This window comes from Abrus precatorius, unplaced genomic scaffold, assembly GCF_003935025.1.
Source record: "Abrus precatorius isolate BTA unplaced genomic scaffold, Abrus_2018 Scaffold7, whole genome shotgun sequence".
NCBI lineage: Eukaryota > Viridiplantae > Streptophyta > Magnoliopsida > Fabales > Fabaceae > Abrus > Abrus precatorius.
The window spans coordinates 32,015,864-32,033,814 of record NW_020874417.1 but is presented as its reverse complement, the minus strand read 5'-3'; the positions used below and the strand labels follow the sequence as shown (position 1 = coordinate 32,033,814).

The 17,951-nt window shown below is 32.5% G+C and overlaps 2 protein-coding genes and 1 pseudogene across 2 annotated transcripts; 1 reads left to right on the top strand and 2 right to left on the bottom strand.

The window, feature by feature from the left end:
- Window positions 1–1,448: 1,448 nt before the first annotated feature.
- On the bottom strand, window positions 1,449–5,981 carry LOC113871110. The gene is made up of 4 exons (XM_027507900.1): window positions 5,621–5,981; window positions 5,197–5,349; window positions 3,148–3,213; window positions 1,449–2,148 (listed from the first exon to the last, which is right to left on the bottom strand). The coding sequence occupies exons 1-4, from the start codon at window positions 5,732–5,734 to the stop codon at window positions 1,480–1,482; spliced, it is 1,002 nt and encodes a 333-aa protein (XP_027363701.1). The 5' UTR covers window positions 5,735–5,981; the 3' UTR covers window positions 1,449–1,479.
- Window positions 5,982–8,183: 2,202 nt separating this feature from the next.
- Window positions 8,184–12,372, top strand: LOC113871109 (G-type lectin S-receptor-like serine/threonine-protein kinase At5g24080). Its single transcript, XM_027507899.1, has 5 exons — window positions 8,184–8,434; window positions 9,353–10,710; window positions 10,809–10,989; window positions 11,148–11,601; window positions 11,949–12,372. The coding sequence occupies exons 2-5, from the start codon at window positions 9,414–9,416 to the stop codon at window positions 12,285–12,287; spliced, it is 2,271 nt and encodes a 756-aa protein (XP_027363700.1). The 5' UTR covers window positions 8,184–8,434; window positions 9,353–9,413; the 3' UTR covers window positions 12,288–12,372.
- Window positions 12,373–12,920: 548 nt separating this feature from the next.
- On the bottom strand, window positions 12,921–14,513 carry LOC113871798 (annotated as a pseudogene).
- Window positions 14,514–17,951: the final 3,438 nt, after the last annotated feature.

Sequence of the window (17,951 nt, the reverse complement as noted above, 5' to 3'; positions counted from 1 at the left end):
AAAATTGGAAAATGTCTTATATTAGGTGAAATATGATATTTTGATTTGTGGGTTTTAAACCCACAGGACTAAAATTGAGTAAAAAATTATTGTAAGACCAAAATTACACATTGGTAACAGTAGAAAGATTAAAAGTACAATCCAGGCTATATTAAATTATTTTGTTAAGATACTATGTTTTGTAAAAAATATCAAATCACATGCAAAATATGAACTAAGCAACCGATTGGCAAAGCGCCATATTGCACTCAGCACAAGAACAAACGGACAATAGGGGGGAAAAAAGTCGATGGACATATTCTCTTCTTAAAGGCATGCACAAATCGATAAATTACATGATAACATTACCAATTGGCCATATGTAGCATCGTCATTGTCCTTGAGTAAGTTCAACATAAATCTGAATTCTTAAAGAACAAATATCATGAGGTTCTCATGGTAAAGAAATTTCATCCACTAGCAGCGTGAGTGGAGCTGCATACAAATCTTCTGAGGTATAAATGTTAAAGAAAGCAACGTCATTTTCATCCAAAAATGACTATAAATTGATTTTGGTTAGCAATTTATGAAATTGGAAAATAGCAGACAAGGGTCCCAATAGTTGTCGGATAAAGTAAACATCAAGAAAGGTTCTTGGGACAAAAGCTACTAAGCCAGGATAGTTAGTGACTTGAAACCAATTGGTCCCCTCTCTTATGTCCCCATTTAAGACAATAGGTATTTACTAGTAAATACAACACTCATTAATGCAGTCTAATTCTGAAAAGAATGTCACGCCATTCATGCAAGCATGAAGGACCCAAAGTTTTGAGTACTTTTTATAAAAATTGACAGAATTTTTATCCACAAGAATATTTAGTGGTAGATAAATTTCACAAGGGGGTATCATGACTACCAGCTCAGCAGCAGGTAAAATGTGGCTATAGGCATTAGGCAAACCACATGCACTCATTCTATGACTATTTGTCTTTAAGTGCCATTCTGGGGCCAGGTTGTAAGGATGTTAAGAGTGGAGAGGCAATCAATATATTATTGGATTCTGTATAGTTTAAATAAAGCAAACTCTGCTTTTTCTTTTTAAGTTAATGTTATCCTTTACTGTTCATATTTCAGAGAGTACCACTTCTGAAATATTTTATCTTGAAATCCCATCAACAGTAGGCGTTGAAAGTTGAAAACTTTCGGTGAGAGAATGTCAAACACCTTCATGTGAGGCTCTACAAATCGGGTCCGCTGCTAGCATATCGTGCTATCACTGCAAACATTTATCAAAACGATGTCAAGAGTAATACAATACAAACCTCTCCCGCAGTTTTAACACTACATGTGTAGCATTGAGAAGTGAAAATTTATATAAAATCAAAGTCAAGGCATAATAAGTGCACCTCAATTTTGCTGATAGTATGTAGAATATAGTCAGAAGTAAGCATGTCAAGAGTAAGAAAATAGTGAAAAACCTTCTTTTTTTTTTTTTTTTTTTTATTTCATCAGATCCAGAAATACAAAAGCATTCCACAGACTATGCAACAACATTGATGGCAAGAGGTTCCTAGTGCGTACAAAGACAGCACCCATCACTATTCCAAGAAATACAAGTGGCAGCATCCTCTGAATGTTAAAATGTGCCAAGGCAAAAGCTACTGAGCTAACTAATATTGCACTCCATACAGGCATGTACTTGGTTAAAGATGGGAGAAGGAAACCGCGGAAGACAATCTCCTCCCATATTGGGGCACAAACTGAGACTACCATTGCATAGAGGGCCATTGCCACAGGGTCACGCGCAAAAATTGATTGCTCTACACTTGAAACGGTAACTGGAGTATATTGAAGAATGGGCAACAACTTTAGGTTCATCTGAGATAGCTGATTGATAAGGGGGAACATGAGGCAGCCTAAACCAACATCAAACTGCCACTTCCCTTTGAGTTCAAATTTGAACCAGTCAGATGAAAGTGGTTGAAACTTTGCAAGACAACGATGAAGTATTGCTATCCCAACCACACCTTCAGCAACATCAGTCAAGAGGCTGTACAATGCTTGCCCTCTGTATGTAAGAGATTCCTTTCTGAACCCTGCTGTGTACGCTAAAACTGGAACTATCCAAGATCCTACCAACCAAAATGAGGCAATCCAAAGGAGCATAACCTGCAGAACCCAACTTAGTTTGTTCTTCTAGATATAATGGTACTAAGAAAGAGACCATTCAAATAGACTGTATAGTTTCTAAATATTTGTTTAAAAAAATCTTTTTACAAGTTTTAATTGAAGTGAACTATAACACAACCTTGATATCAAATCAATAAAAAAAAAATGATAATTATCAAACTTTGATAAATGAAATAAAAGGAGAGTATTCCTCACACCAAAATCTAAAAACAAGTTTGATAGAGAGAATGATATTTTGCAGAAAACGAAAGGAGAATTAAGTATGAGATTGAAGTAATCATTCCTATTCTAGTGCTTGTATCATCATGATTTCATAACAGATTTTATGTCTGGTACATGGAATAGGATCAGAATTGTAACCAAATGACCCCTATATAATTAACTATTACAACTGTTAAAGAACTATAATTATTTTACACTTTTTTCCACTTGAACATAAAAAAATAAAAAGATATAATTATTTTATGTTTGTCCTTCAAATATTTTTAACATTAGGCTGTGCTTTCCAAATTAAGATGGTAAAGGAACAAAAGGTGAAAAGTTTGATATTTATTTTCAAATATAAGACTAATTTATTAGTTTTGTAGCAATTTTTAATACTGAGACTAGTAAAACTGTTATAAATTTATAATATTATTTTTTAAGCATATATTATTATTTGCATACGGGTGAGTGGCTTTTATTATCTTGTGCAACATAAATTAGTGTAAAGTTGCTGAGCAATAAAATTGTCACACACTCAACACCCAGGAATCCTCATTCATCCCAAAAGAAAGAAAAATGGGCATTCTTGTTTATGGGGGCCCTGAATGAAATGCAATTTCATGCCTTTTCAAACACTAAACATAGGAATAGACCTTCCAATGACAAAGAAGCATGAATGGAAATATGGAATCCTTAATCTAGAGTGCCAAACATACTCTAAACATAGATAACATCGATAATAGAGTCAAAATGATAAAAAACGATATACTTTACCTGAACAATGGTCTTTGCAGTCCAAGGAACTGTCCAGGGTTCCACACCACGAACAACAGTGATGACCTGAAATGTTAAAAACAATACTTTTACCATTTCTGGGACACCCTAAAAATGTTTGCATGCTTAAGTGTTTAACTAATTTAGAGATAAGTGAGGCAGATTTAAAAGCATATCAATGTTTGATAGTCAATTATGCTAGAATTTCTTTTAAGAGAATTCAAATCAATTGGAAGAACCAGAATGACATATGCCAATTCATGTTAGTAGAAAAACATATTGACATAAAACCTAAATATAACTCTTTCACCAAATGTAGGTCCTTGATTTGGTTTTAATCTAATGATTGAAAATATATCCAAATTATTAATTGTAGAGCCTATCATTAATTACCAAAGAGGAAAACCCATTTAAAAGCTATCTCTTCTAAAAAATATCAATTATCTTTCATATATAATCTCGTTCTCAGTCTCCTCCACCTTCTCATTTTGTTCTTTGTTCACTCTCATACAACTATGGACACACAGTGTAAAGTTCATGCTTGTTTCCATATCTATTATCTTCTCAGATGAAAACTTACCTCTGCCATGGTTTTAAAACTAAAAAGTGTGCCTACATCATGAGAAACACAACTTTATCCTTTGGGTAGTCAAGTGCTAATATGGAAAGGGGAGTGAATACAAAGGCAACTCCAGGTTCTTCAGATTGTCCTATGCAAATAAATCAGAATGACAGGCTAAATTTATCTAGAAGATTGAAGGACAAGTAGGATGGTGCAATAATTTGCTAGACATGACCAACGGGGAAGGCTTGAGAAGGTGATGAATAATTGTAATCAAAAGCTAAGAACTTCTACTATTGGAACTTTAAATTTAAGAATGACACAGCTATGAATCTCACTCAGTTAATTGATGTAGCATACCCATTTTCAGGAAGAAAATAGTTAAAATGTCAAATAGTTTATGAATCTTCTACCTAAATTTTAACCTTAATGAGAAGTAATAAAATCTGATTGATCAATGCTTAAGATTGTGCAGTAGATACTTTACCCAGTCTACCCACTTGGTCACTGCTTATAATACTCTTGGCATAACAAGGCAATGTTCTGCTTCGTCAATCACATAACAGTAAAAAATTTTAGAAATGAACAAGAGTAAAAACCCATTTTAGTCTCTGGAACTATAAGCAACACTTTAGTACATAAATTCAAAAATTCATTTAGTCTTCTTCCACATCATTTTCCACAATGTAATCATAGATGAATAGTACAAGAGATAATTGGTTTGAATTACAATCGTAACCACAATTGCAGCCACAATATAGTTGTTTTGGCAGTTGCCACAATCACAGTAGTGACCACATCAACCTCAACTGTCTGCAATTTTCGTAATCTGATAGGATCTTGAACTTATTTAAGAAAATATGGAGGCTAGCTCCTTATAATAAAAATGGGCCTCTAGAATTCCAGGAAAAAAAAAAATGACTCCACAGGTCATTTGAGAGAATTGAAACCTCTCCCATATCCCCACTGAATAATTGCCTGTCTTTCTCACTCTCCCCTCTTTCCCTCATATCTCACATGGCCTCTTATTTTATCCATTGCTTCTCACACATTTTACCATGAAGGCAATTTTGTTAGAGCCTAAATAAATCCTTCTCCTCTCCTTACCCATATTTATCACATGGTCTTGGAAAGGAGTGCCTAAAGTAATCACAAAGCAACCACAAATGCAAACCAAGATTCTGAAACAAGATAGCATTTAAGACTGGTTTATCTTTAATCATTGACAAACTTCACAACATATTTAGACACATTACATTCATTTGATGGAAACTAAAATTGGTTAAAGGCTTTTACAGTTTACCCTCACAGGTAGAGTGGTGGCAATTGGTTCAAGGTGTCTTGCACTTTAAAACAAGATGAACACAGTCCAGACATAAACAAGGTAAAGAGAATTTGTTAATTTAACAAACAAGGACTTACTATGAACCAAAACTTCAATTTAAAGCAAAAGACAGACACCAAGAGATAGCAAATGAAATATATACCGTATAGATAGTTGTAAGCCAATCCTTTTTCAAGTCTTTGGACTGGTCACCTTTGAGCTTCACCAAATCTTCTGACAATTTATCTTCTACGGACTCGGAGCCATTGCTTTCTGATGAAACGTTTTCATGCCTAAAACACAAAAGCCTCCATTTCTAGAATGGATAAATGATTCAGGTTATAATAATAACAACAACAACAACAACTAAATAAACCTTGCAAACCAAGTTCACACGCCAACCCAATGATTAAATTAAATCTCTTAATAACAATTAACTAAATAAAACCCACATTCCAATTAAGCCATTATGTTAAACAATAATAATAAAAAACAAAACTTTGTTCACAAATTCAGTAAAAAAGGAAACTTGAACAAATGGGCATGCAAATAGTTATATAAGCATAAAAAAGAAAGAGAGAGCTTACGGTTGTAGGAAAGGTGAATAATGATTGAGATGGAATAGGAGATGAGGGTGAATTGAAAAGGGAAAACCTAGAATTTTGCAGGAGGGGAAGAGAGAAGGGAATTGTGGTGGACATTGGTGCAATCCGGAGATTGATGAATAGGGTTGGCTGTTCCACTAAGCATCACAAACACAGACAAAAAATCAGTATGTTACATGCTATCTATCATTGGATTGGACATTGGAGCTTCCATTCCATTTTCACTACCACAAATGAAACCAACACACACTCCACCCAAGTCGGTTTTTTCGTTTTGCTAATCATGTCATGTCGATGCCTAAACCGTGAATTAACCTCATCTTTTCAAATTTTTACCTTCACAATAATTATCACATCGTGCTCACGGCTATGCAAGAATTTTGCTTCCACCACATATTATCCATTTCTTTATTAGGACATGGCTCCAAAATAGATTGGAAATTTTTATCTTTGTTATAAATTAAGATAAAGTTTAAAAATTACTTTATAATATATTAAATATTACGAGAAAGGTTATTAATATTTTTTTTATTAATTAATATTTTTAGAGTACTAATTAATATTTTAAAATTAAAATTAAAGTTCATAATATTTATTTTAAATTTTTTTTGAAGGAATTAAAGATTCATTTCAAGCAATCCGAAATTACCGGTATTTGATTTAAATTTAGTTTATTGTAAAATAATTTAACTCATACAAATAATTAATTTGTGCTTCCATCACATTCGTATAGTAAATAATGAAAATAATGAATTCGATTAATGAGTTCTTTCTTAATATCTTTAAATTATACCAACATTTTTATTTCTATGGCGAAATTAATAAGTCAAAACACGTGTATTTTTCTCTCTCTGTATTTACAGAAATGAGAAGAGAGAAATAAAAATATTTTTAAAAATAATTATAATAAAATTAAAAGATGTAAAATATTGAAGCCATTAAATTTTAAAAATATTTATAAAAAATTAAATTTATTTCATTAAAAAAATAATGAATGGAAGTTTGAACTTCTGATACTGTTAATGCGATATTCTTTTCTTTTTTCATTCAACCAAACTCTTTAAATATTTTTTAACTTTAGATAGTAGGAAAAATTATTTGGTTAGATTATGACAAGCAATGCTAATTCGTCTATTTTTTTAATACGTTAACACATTATAACTTTAGTTTTTTTAAATATATTAAAAATACAATTTGTTACCGTATTTTATTTTAAATAAGTCAACGTATGTTAATATTTGTTAATATATACTTATTTTTTTAAAAAAAAATTATGACTTTAGTTTTATAATTATGACTTTAATATGTACCTATTGATTAAATCTTACAAGTATTATTTCACTATATTTATCATCTAATATCATTTTATCGAAACTCATAACAATAAGTTTTCCCAAAAAATGAAGACAAGTGATCATAGACTTTTGAAATTGATCACCAAAGAAAAATGAATGCAATGACGAAAAATGATGCATCAGGAAGTAGTGACATGTCACCATAGACTTCTGAAATTGAGCATCTATTTATTTGAACTTGAATATGAAATTTGATTAGAGTGCCCCATTTTTTTTCCTCTATGGACTACGAATACTATTGAATGAGCCAAAAGTTTTGACATTTGAGTTCTACAATCATGTATTATTCTATTTATATTTCGTTGATTAATACTTACTAATTGTTATTTCTATAAATCAATTAAGAAGAAGAAGACTAAAATAAAAATACTTCCTTTTAAGTTTTTATGTAAAAAAATACCATTTATTGGAAATAAGTTATTGATTTAAACAACACGTTTAATTTTTTAAGTAAATTTAGGAATTAACATTATATTATTAAAAAAAAACTTTATCATACTGCAAATATTCTCAATTTGAATAGAATTATTTTCATGGATGAAATTTATGGTTGGGACAACCACCGCGCTTGTTGACATTTTGAGTAAACTAATGATCATCTATACTTTTATCTTATCAAACAATCATTAATGAATCCATCTAAATTCTAACAAAATTTAGACTAAAAATTTGGCTACAAATCTCTATATTCATGTAATTTAGTTGTGACAATGGAGAATCATTAGCATGCAAGCTGTTCAAAAGTCACCATCCTTGAGTATAGGGGGTTACAAAATGTGGCATGGCACCCATTTTTCTAAGTGTGAAAGGTGAACATGCATTGAGAAGCATGTTGTTGTAAATTATTAGATGCAACAACTACGTGTCAATATTGTCTAGCCTTTGCTGTTTGGATCAGGCACATACCTTGAGTCCCATTTGAAGACCACAAAGCAATGAAGCAATGCCACCATATCTAATCATATCTTATTTACCGACCACACATGAAACACACTTTTTCAAAGTTGTAGCTCACCCACCACTTACCACGTGTCCAATTTATGAGCCTTTCTTCTCCAAATTGAACATTACACTTCCCCTCTACTATCCCCATATATAACATCACGTTAAACCATTGTGTAAGGTTTGTTTTTTCGATATATATATATACCATAATTCATACTGTTATGCAAGTGTAGCTTGCCATGGCAAATGCTGCTTCTACCTTTTCTTGTTATTGGGTCATTTATGCTCTTGTCTTGTGTTGTTTTGGTAGCTCCATTTCGGGCCAGATTGGTTTGGGCTCCAGATTATTGGCTAGGAAGGCCCAAACATGGGTTTCTGAGAATGGCACATTTGCTTTGGGGTTCACTCCAGCAGAGATTGATAATCGATTGTTTGTGGTGGGAATTTGGTTTGCGAGGCTTCCAGGAGATCGAACTTTAGTTTGGTCAGCCAATAGGTACTGCTAGCCATAATGTTTAGTTTTTTGTATCATCGTACACTTTGTAATTGAACTAATTAATATATGTATATAAAAAAATTTGCATGCGAAAATGTCCGAAGAAAACCCACCTAAAATGTCCTCGTGTATAAAGAGAATCTTAAACAATTGAAATTTAAGGGTGAAATATACTCTTGCTCACCTTAGCCACACCCATTTTGGAACAATTCGATCCAAAAAGAGTCTTGCTTGCACAAGTGAAAAGAGTAAAAGAGTTTTTTACACTATCAGTTAGTTAGATAATATCTAGATATAACTTTTAAAATAATTATCATAAAAATTAATTTTTAATGATAAGATAATGTTTTTACACAGTTATTTAATTAACTAAAAATAAAAAAATTATACCCATTTTTATCTAGTTATTAGTTTTGCATAAATGGAAAAAGCAAGAAATTAACGATGACGTGGCTTTATTATTCTAGTATTTTTAAATAAATATAGTTTGGCTCTAGGATAAATTGGTGACGTGTCTAGGATCCTATAAGACAGGTAGAGATTCACTCAAAGCATTGCCTCTAGGTACTCTCTCACAATTTCTCAAGTGGGATTAATCGTAAATTGGAGATTTGAATATGTTGCATAGCCATATTTGAATTTGTCATTATAAAAATGGAAACGGAATGTTCTAATTTTTTTTTATTGCATTATGATTTTGTTAAGGACAATTAATTTTTTACCCAGTTACCTTGAATTGAATAAGATGTTTAAAGAGAATGTCAGTGTAGTGCAGATTAGATGGTTAGTTCTGGTTCTTGACTTAAAAAAAGAGAGTCAATAATCACATCTCCATCTAGTCTCTAGTCTTTACAAAAGCTTTTGCAGGTTATGATTGCCAACATGTTTCATTTTCTTTGATCTCAATAATCCAAATAGAGACTCACCCGTTTCACAAGATGCAATCTTGGAGCTTGACACCACTGGCAACCTCATTCTTATGGATGGAGACATCACCGTATGGGCCTCAAACACTTCAGGTGCTGATGTACAAACAGCAATCATGTCGGAAACTGGCAACTTCATTCTTCATAACACCAACAACCACCCTGTGTGGCAGAGTTTTTCTCAACCTTCTGATACTCTCCTCCCTAACCAGCTTCTAACAGTTTCTTCAGAACTAACATCATCAAAGTCTTCGTCTCATGGTGGCTACTATGCTCTGAAAATGCTTCAACAACCTACTTCTTTAAGCCTTGCTCTTACTTACAATCTGCCAGAAACTTTCCAGGCTTCAGATGAATCATACACTAACTATTCCTATTGGCAAGGTCCTGATATCTCCAATGTGACTGGCCAAGTTATAGCTGTTTTAGATCAAGCTGGAAGCTTTGGAATTGTGTATGGAGACTCATCTGATGGAGCAGTTTATGTGTTCAAGAATGATGATGATGATGCAGGCTTGTCTTCTGCAGTTCATCAATCTGCACCATTAACTGTTCTTAGGAGATTGACACTGGAAAAGAATGGTAATCTGAGATTGTATATTTGGGATGAAGTGAATGGTTCAAGCAAGTGGGTGCCGCAGTGGGCTGCAGTTTCAAATCCTTGTGATATTGCTGGGATTTGTGGCAACGGAGTTTGTAATTTAGATAGAAGTAAGACAAAAGCCTCATGCACATGTTTGCCAGGAACTTCTAAAGTTGGCAGGGATGGGCAGTGCTATGAGAATTCAACTCTTGTTGGAAAATGCAATGGGCAGCATGAAATCATGACATCCCAGTTCAGGATTTCAGTGGCGCAGCAAACGAACTATTATTTTTCTGAATTTTCAGTAATAGCTAACTATACTGATATTTCTAATGTATCGAAATGTGGGGATGCTTGCTTATCAGATTGTGATTGTGTTGCTTCTGTTTATGGGCTAAATGAGGAGAGACCATATTGCTGGGTGTTGAGGAGTTTAAGTTTTGGTGGTTTTGAGGATACCAGTTCAACTTTGTTTGTGAAGGTTAAAGCAAATGGTTCATGGACACCAGAAGGCCAAGCACGAAAGTCTAATAGCTCTTCTGATGGAATGGGAAGTGCAAAGGAGAAGGCTGTGATTATTCCCACTGTTATGAGCATGGTAGTTCTCATTGTTTTGCTGTGCTTATTACTGTATTACAGCGTTCACAGAAAGAGAGTTTTAAAAAGAGAAATGGAAAGTTCCTTGATCTTATCAGGTGCTCCAATGAATTTCACCTACCGTGATTTGCAAATTAGGACGTGTAACTTTTCTCAGCTGCTAGGAACAGGTAAGTGTATTCTATGTTAAATTTTATGGCAAAGGATAAGTTACAGACAGAGGAATTTTGATTTGTGTGAATTGTTGCTGACTGTACTTATTTTGCAGGTGGATTTGGGAGTGTGTATAAAGGAAGCCTGGGAGATGGTACCTTAGTTGCAGTGAAGAAACTTGAAAGGGTTTTGCCTCATGGTGAGAAGGAATTTATCACTGAAGTAAACACCATTGGCTCAATGCATCATATGAATTTGGTTCGCCTATGTGGCTATTGTTCAGAGGGATCACACAGGTATACACTGTTTCTTGACAATCAATGTTTTGAGGACTGTGACTAGGAAATATCACTTTCAGTCATCAAGTAGTTATTGCTTGACTGTACTTTTTAGCTCCTCATAGGACCTCAATTTTAAATGGTTTAATCGGCTTAAGCAAATGTTTATATGACAGGCTTCTTGTTTATGAGTTCATGAAGAACGGTTCCTTGGATAAATGGATCTTCCCTTCATATCAAGGAAGAGATAGATTGCTAGATTGGACAACTCGCTTCAATATAGCCATAGCTACTGCACAAGGGATTGCATACTTTCATGAGCAGTGCAGAAATCGGATAATACATTGTGACATCAAACCAGAAAACATATTGTTGGATGAAAACTTTTGTCCTAAAGTATCAGATTTTGGACTAGCCAAATTGATGGGAAGGGAGCACTCTCATGTGGTAACAATGGTTAGAGGCACTAGAGGCTATTTGGCACCAGAATGGGTTAGTAATCGCCCTATAACTGTAAAAGCCGATGTTTACAGCTATGGGATGCTTCTTTTAGAGATCATTGGTGGCAGGAGAAACCTTGATATTTCCTTTGATGCAGAGGACTTCTTCTATCCTGGTTGGGCTTACAAGGTATATTTCAGATACTATTTTTATTTTATTTTATTTTATTTTCTTGTCCTTCAATTGATGTAGAATTTTAATATCATCATCATCATAATCATCATTCAGTTGTGACATACAACATTCTAATAAATTAATTCAATCCAGATATTTTTGTTTTTTTCTCCCTTTAGTACCTGTTTCTTTTTAACTGGTAAAAAAAAAGTGACAGATCTTACATTGCATTCAATAGAGAGAAGTTACCAAAAGAAAAGAACCCCTTAAGAAGACAGAAGTTACTTCTTCGTTCCCCTTACCCACATTTGATATATTGTCAACTTGAGATAAATATTGATCCTAATGTTTTGTTATTATAGGAGATAACAAATGGTTCGCCAATCAAAGTGGCAGATGGAAGATTAAATGGGGCAGTTGATGAAGAAGAGTTAATGAGAGCTCTGAAAGTTGCATTTTGGTGCATCCAAGATGAGGTATTCATGCGTCCTACAATGGGGGAAGTGGTGAGGATGCTGGAAGACTCAATTAACATTAATATGCCACCAATGCCGCAAACAGTAATAGAGTTAATTGAAGAAGGCTTAGACAACGTATACAAAGCTATGAAAAGAGAGTATAACCAGTCCAGCTCATTCACCCTTACCAGCCATCTTACATCTCATGCCACATGCAGCAATTCCACGATGTCACCAAGATAATGTTGGAACTGTAACACGTAAAATTTTGATCTGAATTTGTAATTGTTTGCTGCCTCCAGAAGCAAAGAAATTGGTCTTTCTGTGTCATCCAGAAATTATATCATTAGGGGGGAAAATCATGGAAGGTTTATAAAGATTTTATCTTTAAAAAATTGGCTCCACAATAGTAATTAATATTATTTTTACTCGACAAATTACCACTTGCAATTGTAGTAAGATATACAACGATTGAAATTGTCATACAACATAAAGATCAGTCCTTATGGAATTAAACGAGAATGCAAAATTTTGAACCTAATATGATATCTTCACATGATTGTTATTTGGTATACATGAAGCCTAAGATCATGTGGTGTTTGGACCTCAACCTCTTAGCTCAATTAAAGACTACCAAACATAGCTTAACTTTTGACTTGAATAATACAAATCATGCTGCTATAATAGTACAGTTTCCTTTGAATTTTTCAATTAGATAGACATAAATGGAAACAGACTTCTATTATCAGAAGCCATTTGCAACAACGACACTCGATACACTTCACTTCATGAAGTGAGGCACACAATTATTGGAAATTGTCAAAACACACAAGTACTCAGTATTGTTTGCATTACGGAAGCAAAAGTATTCACTCATCAAATATAATTCTTGATGGAGGAGCTGTAATTAGTCAGATTATCATAGAACTTGGGCCAAAGCATCACTCCTCCATATTTAGTTGAGTTCTTAATGGCTGGAAGAACTTTTGAAGTCAATATAGAGAGAGGGATGAAGCCACTACCATTGTTAGAAGCGTTAGGAGCAGCAGGTAGGCCTAATAAAATATTAGCTGCAGGAACTTTTGAGGTCCATAGTTCCCAAGAATTTTGAAGATTGGTTACATTTCCTGTAGTGTACTGACAGGGTGGGTTATCGTAGAATTGAACCCAAACATAATCAAACAGGCCTGTATTGAGGGCATTTTCAAGGCTAGCATCATGAAAAACACATTGTGGTGCAGCAGTTAAATACACTTTCTTGTTTTGGGTGCTGTAGCCTGAGAGGTTCCTTGCAAGCTCATCCCAGTACTGAACCTTTCCTCCCTCAATGACAAAATCAATCCCATCCAAAACAGCATCTCCAAAGGGTCGTGAACAGGATTGTCCACCCAAGAAGTTGTTCCACAAGAATGTTGCAACTTGCCTATCATCCTCAGGAGAAGTTAGAGTATAATTTTCAAAAGTAGCTCCTCCAATGGAGAGAATTACCTTGGTGTTATTGGCTTGGCATGACCTTATCTCAGAACTCAGATTGGCACATCCATTGTATAAAGTTTCACAACGGCCTGCAAGGTTCAAAGCTGGAGTTGTGTCATTCCCAAATGCATCTAGGAAAGCTATATATGTTCACAAAAGCGTAGTTCCCAGAAGCACAAGTTTCCTTTAAGGTTCCCTCATCTCAAACAAACTGCTAGGATTAACACAAACGAAGATAGGAATGGTAGTAAAATGACCACATTGGAAGCCATAAATTGGTAAGGGATTTAAGTTATTTTGTCAAAAAATTAAGAAAACAGTTCGGTTTCTGTGCTCAACTAGTCTATAGGAGAAGTTAAGCAGATTTTGATAGATAAGTTGGTCATAGTCATTAGTGTGGTGACTGAAATTGTTCACTACAAATATTACAACCATTAGAGAAAAATGCTTAGAAAGTAGTGTAAATCATTATCATTGATTATATGCTGTCATAGACATGGAATATACAAAAAAAAGTTAAAACTGATTTGCATTGAAATAATCTTCTATGATCTCAGATAGGGATCTTGCGTGAGGAGTAAGGAAAGACCGTGGAGTTTGGGAAATAGTTAAGCATAGTTATGATGATTCTTCAGGTTTAAAGCCGTAATGCAATCTTTTGAAAACGCATCTCACTAGCATAGCTGTGCTTTGTCTTCTAGTTAAAAACATTTTCAAGTGTTCGGTCATATTTATCCAAACATACATTCGGTTCATATTATTTTCCTACATTAAAACTGAATTTTACAAAGATGACAAAGTTATGATCTTAGTTAATGAGGTGTGGTGCTAATTTATCAGTTTCTTTTGTCTCGAAGCAAAAATCAGGTGTTTGTTCAAGTTCTCTCCCCAAGCGTGGATAATTTCATTGGTTGCATTCAGTAATAGCACCAAACTCAAATCCTTTTGTAACGAGGCATCCAAACTCGATGCTCGTCCTACCCATTTTGACATGCTACTATATACTAATACAACCTTTTACTTTCCTTTTTACAAGCACTACATACATTGTCCAAACTTCTAGCTAAATGGATAAATGGTAAATCTTGTCTAATACTTTTGGGGCAAATTAGTCATGCTTGCATGAACTTATATATATTTTTGTAAGAGAAACAAATAATATAGAAAATAAATCAATTTTTTCTCATGAATTAAAAATAATTTATTTCTTCAAGTTTTAAAAAGTTAAATATCATTAATTTTTAAGAAATACAATAATATAAACTAATTTTAACTTATAAGAGAAGTTTTCTTGATTTTTTTTATTTTTTTTTTCTTACAAGAATTTATCCATAAACTTACCCAAACAGGGTCATAATACCTTATTTAGTTGAGTTTTTTTTATTATGATTGTATAAATTCTTACCTTAAAAAAGACAGCGAGTTTAAAAAAGTAAATGAACATTATTTTTCAAAAATATTTTTTATAAAAACATTTTTTAATTTTTTACAAAAAATATTTTACTGATTTTATAAAATATACATATAAAATTTTATAATTTATTTATGTTTTTATAATTTTTCAATATTATTTGTACACAAAAATAATTTTAATTTTTAATTATTTTATATATAATATATATATATTTCTACTGAAAACTAAAAAGTTAAATAAAAAATTATATTAATTTTAAAAAAAAATAATTAACTATTTGAATAAAATTTATATATTGTTGTATTATTTTACATTTATTTAAAATGTTAACAAGGATGAAATATTGTTATTTATTTTATTTACTATCCTAATTTAAATTAAATATGGTATACGACAATGATGTATCTTGTTTTATTCAACTACCCTATTTCATTACTTTGTGTACAAGCATGACTCTTATTTTATCGTATGATTCAGAATTATGTGCTTGACTTGACTCGCCTCTCTCTGTCTCTCGGCTGCTCCCTCAACCCAATCTCTGCCTCTGAAAGCTTGACAGAATCGCAGGCATGAAGCTAAAATGAAGTTTCTGGAGTACAAATCAACACGGTTTGAGTTCTCCAGTGACGACGGCAAACCATAGCGTACGCTTTCGAAATTTGAAGCACTCAATTATTAATAATTTGATGAAAAGGCCACGAAAAGACTGTTAAATTAGTTGATTAACTATTCTATTGAATAAAGCGTTAAAATTAAATTAATCGGTGAAGATATTGACGTGTACTTTTTTATATTTATGTGTCAAATGGTGATTAGGGGTAATGATGATCTTTATCCCTTAGCTTCGACGAGATCGTAAAATAGTCTTTTATGTAGATGATCATTTTCGTGATATACTTCCAAACTATATATTAAACCTTGTTCCTTAAACGGCGATAAATTATAGAAAAATATCATTGTTTTTGGTTATGAAAGGATGCAAAATTACGCAAGAAATTGAAGCTTCATGATGTATACACGGTACCAGATGAATATATATATGTGAAGTGCCTTATATGAAGCATAGCATGGAGACAGAGGAAGATTTGAACGAAAGGTTAAGGTTGAAGGAACTTAGGAGAGTGAACGAGAGGCAAGAGAAGAGAGTCCATTACCACCAAACAAGAGCTCAGAATTTGACAATTACATACATTCTATTCCTAGGCCTAATTTTCATTGCAATCGCATTGCACCAACCCTCTTCCCTCCAATGCAAACATTGGTGGATCCCTTTCACTATCTCTTTCTTGGTTTCGATCATATATTTGATGGCCTTTATTGATGCTGCAACCGCCTTCTACCGGATTCAGTACCACTTAGATATCAACTACATCCATCAGAATTTGATTTACTTCAGAATTCAGCGTGGCAAAATACTTGACAAAAAGGGTTCGAACAAGAACCAAATTATCAAGCCCGATTCAGTAGAGTTGCTGAGGCGTAAAGTTTATATTGGTTTCATGGTTTTAGTGATGCTTGTTTTAACAGTCATTGAGCTGTATGCATGCCGTTTGTTGTTGTGCAGCAATTACCGTGGATGAAGATGAACATACTCTGTCTATAAAATGTATACAATTCTGTGTCACAATAATGTATGGATTACCTTCTTTGTATCAGATTTTTTTTATTAATTTTATTTTAAATTTTAAAAATATAAATTTTATTACTGTATATAAATATTTTTATTTATATAAAATTTATAATATATTATAATATAATGTTTTTATTATTTTATAATTTTATTGAATATTTATTTGATATATATTATTTATGATTATCAAAATAAGTTAAAATAAATTTTTAAAATTCATGTTTTAAGTAATTTTATTATATATTGTATATAGGTTTATTTTATAACAAAATATTTGTACACTGCATATTATACTTTTAACTATTAAATGATAAAATTTGTATTTTATTTATTTTACTCTTATTTCATTTTAGTTCTTTAACTTATATTTGTTTGATATTAATATTTTAATTTAATCATTTGAAATAAAAAAGACTCAATAAGTAAAACATTAATATCTTAAATTAATATTATCAATGAATTTGTTCCTCATAATATTAAAATAAATTAATTTTAATACAAAATAATTAACTCTTGATGATATTTCTAACCGAAAAAAAAAATGTAATGATATACTATTTTTTCTCTTTTATCTTACCTAAAAATGTTCATTTTCTTAATAGACATCACATAAAATAGAATATTATAAATAATTAATAAAATATTTTCCTACCAATTAAGCTTTTTTTGTTAAATTACTTGGTAAAATTAAACGATATAAAAAAATAATCCATGCACAATAGTGTAAGGCATTTAGAAAATATTCAAAAAAAAATGTTTATAAAATATAAAATAAATATAATTTAAGATAAATTATATTTTTGTCCCCAACTTAATTCAATTTTAATTCTTTAATTTTTAATTGCGGAATTTTATTCTTTCTATCTTCTTAATTAAGCAAAATTTGGCTTTTCCTTTAAGTTGTTATCCAATTTGCGACCGCCATTGTCCAGTCTTCTTCTCCCCTTGACTAGAATGCACCATTACATGCTCCCCCTTTCCCCTTTCTCCTGCTCTTGTTGCTGCCTGACCCCTACCTCTCGTTGTTATTGCTTTCTTGCTGCCCAGCCCCTGTGCTACTGAAAACTTCAAAGAAGCTTTTGATATTTCGCCAAAAATGCAAACCGACAAGAACATGTTGTTGAGGAGAATTGGTGAGAATGTGGTGAGTATTAGCAGCAGTGATAAAGGAGGAGGAAGAAGAGCAAAATAAGCAATACAATGATCCTTAAAAATTAGATAACTACTTAATTAAAAAAATAAAAAACCTAAAATCGCACGCTTAAAAATTGGATTAAAATGAAACAAATACAGAAGTAGGGAATAAGCAACCTATAATTTATTAGAATTTAATCATGAACCAGCTCAGCTGTCTACGATAAACAAATAACCTATAAGCAACCTATCA

What these genes read in the sequence shown, in the direction of transcription:
- LOC113871110 (XM_027507900.1), bottom strand. Translation starts at nt 5,734, where the DNA reads ATGTCCACCACAATTCCCTTCTCTCTTCCCCTCCTGCAAAATTCTAGG. An exon ending in TATTCACCTTTCCTACAACC is followed by an intron (nt 5,350 to 5,620) that starts GTAAGCTCTCTC and finishes TATCCATTCTAG; the next exon opens with AAATGGAGGCTTTTGTGTTT. An exon ending in GGCTTACAACTATCTATACG is followed by an intron (nt 3,214 to 5,196) that starts GTATATATTTCA and finishes TTAACATTTCAG; the next exon opens with GTCATCACTGTTGTTCGTGG.
- LOC113871109 (XM_027507899.1), top strand. Translation starts at nt 9,414, where the DNA reads ATGGATGGAGACATCACCGTATGGGCCTCAAACACTTCAGGTGCTGAT. An exon ending in TTCTCAGCTGCTAGGAACAG is followed by an intron (nt 10,711 to 10,808) that starts GTAAGTGTATTC and finishes CTTATTTTGCAG; the next exon opens with GTGGATTTGGGAGTGTGTAT. An exon ending in ATCCTGGTTGGGCTTACAAG is followed by an intron (nt 11,602 to 11,948) that starts GTATATTTCAGA and finishes TTGTTATTATAG; the next exon opens with GAGATAACAAATGGTTCGCC.